We start from the raw sequence: 9,162 nt of genomic DNA on the forward strand, positions 1-9,162 counted from the left end.
CTCCAGGCTCCTTCCATTCCAGTCTCTTCCTCTTCCCTCAAACTTTTCTCCCCCCTGCCCCATCCTTCCTTCCTTGTCCAATGACAGGCCTCATTCTATCTTGTACCTGCCTTCACCTGTGTGACATCCTACAGTCATCCGGTTCTCTGGGGCTAGCTGCCTGATGTGGGTGCTGGGACTGAACTCAGCAGTTCCTACAAGAGCAGTAGGAACACAGGAACACCTAATCACTGAGCCATCTCTCCTGCCCTGCCAGAGCAGGTCTGAATAGGACCAGTGCACAGCCTACGTAGCTGTTCCTTTTGTTTGTTCGATGATGTTGGTTAATAATATTACCAAGAGGATGCAAAGACCTTGGCAGTGTGGGGTGGATTGTTCAAAGGGAGAGGCCCTGCCTGGCCATTGTGGTCAACTTTCTGCTTTGATGTAGCTTCCTGAGGACCATTTTCAGTTAGGTGTTCTTGCAGGGGTGCTGAGAACATGTTTCTCTTAAAATAACATAACTTAAGTGCAGGGTCTCGCTATATAGTCTCGGCTAGCCTGGAGCTCAATGGAGTATAGCACGTTGGGCTCAGACTCACAGAAATCCTCCTGCCTCTGCCTCCCAAGTGCTGAACTTAAAGGCATGAACCACCATCATGTCTGGCTTAAACTTTTTTTTTTTTTTTTTTGGTTCTTTTTTTCGGAGCTGGGGACCGAACCCAGGGCCTTGCGCTTCCTAGGTAAGCGCTCTACCACTGAGCTAAATCCCCAGCCCCTTAAACTTTAATAAACACAATGCAGCATGGGGGAATTTCTTATCAAATTGTAATTTTTCCTCCAGTTTGGAGTGATTCACTTTTGAAGTGTCTTTGCACGTGTGTGTGTGTGTGTGTGTGTGTGTGTGTGTGTGTGTGTGGTGTGTATGTGTATTCATGTTCACATATATGTAATCGTACAAGCATGTGCATGTGTGTTTGTGTAGAATCTGACATCAAATGTCTTCCTCATCATTCCCCATCTTCTGTATTGAGGCAGCATCTCTCACTGAACTGGGAGCTTGCCAGTTGGGCTGGTCTAGCTAGCCAGCTTGCTCCAGGGATCACCTGTCTCTGCTTCCTCAACTCTGAGACTCCAGGTGTCCACTTAGATCTCCAGTCCTCACACTTGCATAGCAAATACTCTGCCCATTGGGCTATCTCCTTGGTCCTGTAAGTTGTTTTTCGTTCAAGAATAAATTTGGAAAATAAATATATATGCTTCAGTATATGACCACAGTGATTCTGAGGTGCCAACCATTTGGAGAAAACTAGCCTTGCTGTTTGCCTGATGCCTCCCTTTTTCTTTCTGTAAGTCAGACATTTGAGGTTGTGTTATGAATAAGCATGTAACCACTTCCCCTTGTGTCTCTCTAAGGCAAGGATCTGGAGGAGATAAAGCACATTAATTTCTTCCCCGAGTCCTGGCTGGTCCGGGTTACAGCCAACCATTATCACGCAGTGAGTTGGCCTCCCAAGGGAGCAATTAGCAAAATGTGTCATGTTCCCAGCTTCACATTTTCTGGAGATATGTTCCTCATTTGAAATCTCCAGGCCTCCGAGGTCAGGGCATATCTGGAGTCTCTTCCAGGGGAAGGGAGGGAGAGCCCACATGGCTTCTGATCTGGAAATTAAGCCAGTCTAAATTTCTCCAGTCATACCTCCCTTCCTCCAAACCCAGGCCCTACTAGACACAAATAAAAAAACGTACTTATTGTTGAAACTATTCAACTGCATAGAGCAGAAATCCCCTAAGGCCACCACCCAAAGACAACAGCCACAGTCAACACTTCTCTGTCTCTGCTCCCTTCAATAGGGACCACATTTTCATAGAATAGCTTATTTTCTGTCCCTTAACTCTTTGCTTATAGGAGATTCTCCACAATAGAAATGCAAACATAGCATATGTACTGTTTTGCTCCTGGTACATAAGAATAAATGCCGGGACCGAATGACTCTGCCCCCAGCAAGAAATGAACTCATCCCACTGTACACGCATTTGGCAGGATAGAGCATTTAAGTTTCAAATCACTTTTGTTCATTGAGGAGGGAACAAAGGCACTTCGTCTTTAAACATGAGTTTCCTTTATGACTGGCAAACACGAGCATTTCCCACGTGTCTGCTTTGCGGATTGTCCATACACACTGCCCTGCTTCTTGTGTATTTCCAATGGCACATTCTCAGAGATAAAGCGGGGCAGTGTTGGAGTTCTGAACACGCATGAGTCACCAGTTAAAATCCAGCCAGCTTCACAAGTACTCATTGTGAGGCTGGGACCAGCCATCTAAGCACCCTGCTCCCTGCACACGTGAGGATGACTCCACAGAAGGCTCTTGCTTGCTTCTCTAGGCCATAATTCAGAACTTTGCTCCAAAAGCGGCCAAAGAGATTCACACTGAGAAAGTCCCCGACCCCATCTCCCCACCCCCTGACCCTGCCCGATCCTTCTTTTCACCCCTGGCTGCAGCTCATGCTCCTGAGATCCACACTTTCCAGTCTTCTCCATGGAGTGTCATGCAGGGGTCCTGCTCATTGAACTTGTGACCGTGGTCATTCCCATGAAGAGGCAGGCTATTGACATATTATTTTATTCCCCTAGTCATACTGCCTAGCCATTTTTTCCTTCTTTTCCCTGTGTACTCTGGAAACAGATACAGTAGACTTGTAGTAAGTGTCCAAAGAGAAAACCACGGGGTCTGGGGATCCAGGAGTGGACGGAAGTGATGAGGGGCACTCCTGTACACACATCACACAAGCTGTGTGCATTTCCTTTCCAGCTGGAGAGTGGAGGCAACATGGTCCACCTGAAAGATCTTTCTACACAGGCCATGAGGTTCGGGCTGCTCTTCAGGCAGGTACTAAGAACTTGATCCAATTAGGGGAAGGAAAGTCCCTCCTACACTGAGCCAAAGAGCTTTGGGGGCCACCTATGACCACTCTGTCCTCTGGTAGTGGAATCAACAAAATCTTAGGAAATTAGGTTCTTTTTTTTTTTTTTCTTTCTTTTTTTTTTTTTTTATTAACTTGAGTATTTCTTATATACATTTCGAGTGTTATTCCCTTTCCCGGTTTCCAGCAAACATCCCCCTCCCCCCTCCCCTTCCTTATGGGTGTTCCCCTCCCAACCCTCCCCCCATTGCCGCCCTCCCCCCATAGACTAGTTCACTGGGGGTTCAGTCTTAGCAGGACCCAGGGCTTCCCCTTCCACTGGTGCTCTTACTAGGATATTCATTGCTACCTATGGGGTCAGAGTCCAGGGTCAGTCCATGTATAGTCTTTAGGTAGTGGCTTAGTCCCTGGAAGCTCTGGAAATTAGGTTCTTAAGACAGGAGGCTGGAACAGGCCAGTCAGCAGTGTGATGTGTGTGGTCCAAGTTTTCTCTACAGGGTAACCAACAATGACACTTTTCCCAGGATGGAAGAGATTTCCTGGGAGTTTTCTTCCTAAAAGAGGAAACATTTGGGGAAACCATGGGCTAATCACACACAAACACACACACACATATACACACACACACACACACACACACACACACACACACACACACACACGGACAGGGTCTGGGTTGGTAGCTGTGCCCTGTCATGGGCTTATAATAGAGTTGTAATAACTTTTTAAAATGCTGCTATATGACTTCTTTCAGGTTATTAGGGATCTTAAAAGAACCCATGTTTCAGGGACTTGGGACCTACATCTATCATCTGAGAGATTGCTTCAGTACTTGGTTGCAGTGACCCACCAAAGTAGTATGGCATGTCTATCCGATTGAAAAAAAAAATGCACTGTGACATATGGGTCATTCTCCCTCCCCCCCGGAAAGGATCATGCAAAATAATGATTAGAAATATCGGAAGAAGTTAGCTGCTGTTTCTGAGCAGTGACAGGTTTTGAGTGAGTCGCTCTGGTTGCCACTAGAGTTACCCTCGCTGCTTCCTGTCGTCATTGGATACTGATGGTTCACATTGTCAATTCTCCTTCCCAATGTAGGAATACACCACTTACTCGGAAACGATTTCTATATACGGATACTTCTTTGAGATAAAGGGAATCAAACACGACACTACCTCTTACAGTTTTTCTATGCAGGTAAGAAGGCAGGAGCACAGGGAAGGTCCATCTCTGAAAGAGCCTCTGCCCCAGCCCAGCCGATTCGTATGGAATTAGAAGGAACTGGGGAATCATTAGTTCATCATCCATGCAGGTTGTGTCATAAGCACTGTTCACAGCATGTGGCGCCATGTGATTTTTTTCACAACCAGCCAGGGAGGTTGGTACTGGTGGTAGATTGTCAACTCTGAGAGACTTCGCTTTCACGTCACGTGGCCTCTTGACGAAGCCAGGGTTCAGTCTGTGGGATCATCTTCGGTTTGTGCACAGTGGCTGATACTCTGCCATGGTCACTCTGTGAGGAAGTGACAGATGGTGCCTAGAAGTAGCAGAGGAGAGGAGTCTGTCTAGGGTCACATGGTAGGACAGTGTGTGTGACATGTGAGGAATCAGGTGGGAGGTTATCTATTATCAGATCTGGTTATCTATGAACCCTCAGGGGAGAATGAAGAAGACCATGTAAGGGCAGAGGATTGCAATCAGACTCTCTGAGAGGCTGCCCGAGCTCAGCAAGTCCCATGAATCTCCTGCCTTTAAGATGAAGGCGGTAACAGAAGCTGGACAGTGGCGGCTCACACCTTCAATCCCAGCACTCGGAAAGGAGAGGCAGGTAGATATCTGAGTTTGAGACCAGCCTGGTCTACAAAGGGAGTTCCAGGACAGCCAGGGTTCTATTGCTCACAGAAATTCTGTTTTGGGGGGAAAAAAGACAGTAACAGGACCAACCTCAGAGTATTAAATAATTGTGCAAAGGGTTTGCCCCAGGTTTAACACAGAAAGCATCGTGTGTATTTTATTTCTGTGCATTCTAAGCATGTGCCGTACTGCTGAGCCATGCTCCCAGCCCAGCACTGCTTATGTTTAGCAATGAGGGTGATGACATCGACGGCTGCTGTGGTGAAGGACTGCTGTAGCCCGTTTAGGATTTGCTTACAAATCTCTCTAAGTGCCAAGCTCCCTGAGAAGCCATCTCTCACTTGGCTTTGTGATTTCGCCACCAGTCACCAGGCCTAGGACCCAGGGGAACTTTTTGTTTCAAGTAGATTCTTCTCTCATACAATACATTGCAAACACAGTTTCAGTCCCCCCTCCCCATTCCTTCTGGCTCCCCAACTTGCAAACCTAGGGAGAGTTTAAATGGCTGAGCGAATAAGAGGACAGATACATGAATGAATGAGCAAATGACGGAACCTGAATGCCAGTCCGAATTTGGCCACCACCTTCTAATGTGTTCCACAGGAAGTCCCCTTCCCTTCCTGGGTCCTCCTTTCTTGGTCACCAGACCCTCAGGCATCTTCCTAACTGAATGGAGGAGAACCATTCTGAGGGGAGCACCACCACTCAGAAGGCCCTTATGTGTACACTGTTGGAGCTTTATCCCTGCAAAGCAATAAGGAAACTTGATTTGCTGGCCAAGCCCTAGTCCGTTATAAACAGTTTGCATATGGAGAGGTCTTGGATGTCACAGGGTTCCAGTGGTGGCTCTCGGGAAATTGAAAACTTATGCCGTTTGGAGAATGGCCTCATGCTACCTGTATAGAATTGAAACAGAAAGGCTGTGTGTCAGGAGCCCTTGGCTAGCTCTGATGACCCTAGTCACAGGGCGACATGGGATGGGTCGCTGTCTTTGCAGAGAATAAGACATACAGACTTGGAGTGCCCCTCCTCAGTCTGTGAGCACAGCACCATCAGCCTGAGGTCAGAGCGCCTGGTGAAGTACGAGATCCGAGCCCAGACGCTGGTGGACGGCAGGTGGCAGGAGTTCGGGACAAACCAGATCATGCAGAAATTTGGGTTTATCAAGCCAGGCTGCAAAAGTCACGTGAGCATCCCCCTGGGCCTCTGGCTCCCCTCTCTCTCCTCTGTTTCCTTTTGGCTCCTCCCCTCCCTTTTTGGGCATTCCCATGTGGATTATAATGGTTCCAAATGGGAGCTCCAGTGGCGCAATCGGTTAGCGCGCGGTACTTATATAATGGTTCCAAATGATGCCAAAGAAAACCCCAAATGAAAAGTGTTGGTTGTGGGTGACCCTAACAAATCTAGTCAGAGGCACTGCAGACCCATTTTGTAAACATTGATAGGTATTTATTTGTGCATAGATGTAAGGAGTTATAACCAATCAATCCCTCTGAAATCTTTCCCAGGCTATCCGCTTCCTTCTGGCTTACCCAGGACAGAGCCCATCAACCCTAGAGTGGAACCAACATCTAGGCAGAGTTGCTTACCTGCCTGGCTTTTGACAGCTACAATCGCCAAATAGCCAGGGAACCAAAAAAAGGGGGCTCTTTAGGTTGTGGCTTTGAGGTTGGGACTCACCCTGGTACTCTATTGAGAATGGTCCTGTACCACAAACCTCAGAGTCATTCTCAGTTCTGATCCTAGGGACACAGAGTGACCTGGGACTTTGAGATGCCTGTGTTGGAGATCAGGAGACCACACAAGTGGCAAGATGCTCCATAGATGGGGCCTGGGTTTAATGCTCATAAAGGCTTTCTGTGAGGGCTTAAATCAGCACAGCCATTCTCTGTGTCAAAGGCTGGGAGAGGCTAGGCTGATGGTAGGACCAGGTAGGAAGCCTCGAGTGTTGGAAATGCTTCACCTAGATCAGGTGACAACATAGGTGTCGCCTTTTGACAACTCCCAAAGATTTAAGCACTTTATCTAGACTATGTCTGAAATGTTTATTTATGCTCTCCCTGGGCTACTCTGCTGCAGGCTGCTCTGGGAACCACCAGCTTAGACAACCCTTTGGCACAGCAGTGCCAATCTGAAAGTCTCATTTCACCTCGTTCCTTATTTCTAGGCCCTGAAAATCCAAACCGTGGGCATCCCGATCTACGCCAGCTTTGCCTTTATCTTCCCAGCATCGTGACAGCTTTCGTAGGAATCTAGGTGATCCCTTTCCCTGACCGACCTATCTCCATAAGAGGAATAAAGATGACATTAAAGAGGGGAGTCTGGTGTCAGTTGCCTGTGCCTGTCAGCTCCCCCCGGGTCGTCTGTAGAGTTTAGTGGCATTCATCTGAAGATAAGGTTGGGAAAACTCGCTTTAAGCTCACTCAGGCTGTTGACAGGCTAATCTCCTTGCAGATGCCTGACTAAGGGCCTTAGCAGCTACTAACTGTTTCACACAATGTTCTGCTATCTCATCCCCTCTGGTTTAGAAGTTAAGTCACACGATACATGCTTTCCTAAGAGAGAGGGTTATACAAGGGGTCACCTTTGTCTACCTCACTGTGTTGCCAGTTTTCTTTGAGACCCCGGAGTGTTGGTGGTGTTATGAAAACAGTAAGGTGGGCCCATCCAGTCTAATGGCTGCTGCGGGACAACACACAGCTGAGGAAATCTTCATCCCAACAGAAAATCTCAGGAGTTTAGAAGGTCTGGCGGGACCATGGGAGCTAGGCCTAGGAGAAGAATCAGAGCCCAAGAGCTGGACTTTGAGAACCTGCTTCCAGGTCTGCCCCTCCCTCCTGGGTCCCACCCTTCTGTGCTGTTACTCCCACTCAATTCTAGTAAAAGGGAAGTAGTCATGGGAGTTGGGGAGACAAAGAGGAGAGAAACTGGGGTAGCTATCCCCTCTGGGTCCATGGGACATTTGTCTGCAGTGACCATGTCCCTCTGTGGTTCCAGCTTGCTCTGACACCTCCTTTTGCCACCAAGCAGTTTCGTTCCATCATTCCAGGGTCCAACACAGGGCCCTGTCTTTGCTCTGATATCAGCCAACTATGAGGCGAAGGAAGCATCTGTCAAAGCAGTCCTGGGCTGCATCGATCTCCTCTGCCCGGCCAACTAGACCTTGCTACATCAGTATGTCTGGGTCTCCATATTCTGTCTCAACTGTCTGGGCTTCTGTTTTGTTTTGTTTTTATGTTTTCCAGGCGACCTAGCAAGGGTTTAGTAGAGCGGGAGATACGTATGACACAGTGAGATAGATATTGGAAAACATGGCCTCCATAGTTCACACTCGGGCGAGGACCAGTGAGACACTTACTCAGGTAGGAAGTGTGTGACGCGTCAAAGCCCCATCCATACATGCTCAGTGCAATGGTTTGTGCACCCTCAGCCCTGGGAGCAGCACTATTAGAAGGTGTGGCCTTGTTGGAGTAGGTGTGGCTTTGTGGCCGTGGGCTTTAAGACCCTCATCCTAGCTGCCTGGAAGTCAGCCTTCCACTAGCAGCCTTCAAATGAAGATGTAGAACTCTCAGCTCTGCCTACATCATGTCTGCCTGGATGTTGTCATGCCCCTGCCTTGATGGTAATGGACTGAACCTCTGAACCTGTAAGCCAGCTCCAATTAACTGTTGTCTTTATAAGACTTGCCTTGGTTGTAGTGTCTGTTCACAGCAGTAAAACCCTAACTAAGACACTCAATAACCCGGGCAAATGATATTCTAGTGCAATGTCTTAATAACTCAAAACGAATGGAAAAAGAACCCACTATGACATAGATGGGCAAACTGTCATAAGGTTATGACATGACCAGAGCTCAGATTGAAACATAATGGTCAGGTCCTGCATGTCTCAGCCAGCCTCACTCAGACTCCCTCACCCTCAGCAAACACTATTCAGACTTCCAATATCATCAGCTAGTCTGACCATAGAGTCTGACTGACCAACAAAATCACACCTCAGCCATTGTATTGGTTACTTTTCTTGTTGCTGTCATCAAATATCCGACAAGAAACAACTAAGAAAGGATCTGTTCTGGCTTACAGTTCAAGGGTGTGGGGGAGTCATGATATCCAGAGCTGGAGGCAGTCGGTGACGGTGCCCTGCAGCCCCTGCAGCTGTTGACAGTGTCTTTGCAGCTGGTGACAGTGCTCCTGCAGCTGGTGACGGTGTCCCTGCAGCTGGTGATGGTGTCCCTGCAGCTGATGATGGTGTCCCTACAGCTGGTGATGGTGCCCCTGCAGCTGGTGACGGTGTCCCTCACTGCAGCTGGTGACCATGTCCCTTCAGCTGGTGATGGTGCCCCTTCAGCTGGTGTCGGTGCTCCTGTAGCTGTTGATGGTGTCCCTGCAGCTGGTGATGACA

At 48.1% G+C, this 9,162-nt stretch overlaps 1 protein-coding gene across 10 annotated transcripts in view; it reads left to right on the forward strand.

Moving 5' to 3' along the window:
• The window catches only part of Btbd16 (BTB domain containing 16), a 54,546-nt gene extending 47,466 nt beyond the window's left edge, over positions 1-7,080 (forward strand). For 4 of the 10 annotated variants that reach the window (XM_017589421.3, XM_063267816.1, XM_017589420.3 and 1 more), the window contains 5 exons: positions 1,396-1,478; positions 2,796-2,873; positions 4,006-4,104; positions 5,759-5,947; positions 6,929-7,077. In XM_017589421.3, the coding sequence (XP_017444910.1) occupies positions 1,396-1,478; positions 2,796-2,873; positions 4,006-4,104; positions 5,759-5,947; positions 6,929-6,997 (518 nt within the window). In that variant the 3' untranslated portion in view covers positions 6,998-7,077. Of the gene's footprint in view, positions 1-1,395; positions 1,479-2,795; positions 2,874-4,005; positions 4,105-4,564; positions 4,736-5,758; positions 5,948-6,928 lie in introns of those variants that run through there. The other 6 variants (XR_005488853.2, NM_001017464.2, XR_005488855.2 and 3 more) reach the window with 6 other exon arrangements.
• Positions 7,081-9,162: the final 2,082 nt, after the last annotated feature.

Source organism: Rattus norvegicus, chromosome 1, assembly GCF_036323735.1.
Source record: "Rattus norvegicus strain BN/NHsdMcwi chromosome 1, GRCr8, whole genome shotgun sequence".
NCBI lineage: Eukaryota > Metazoa > Chordata > Mammalia > Rodentia > Muridae > Rattus > Rattus norvegicus.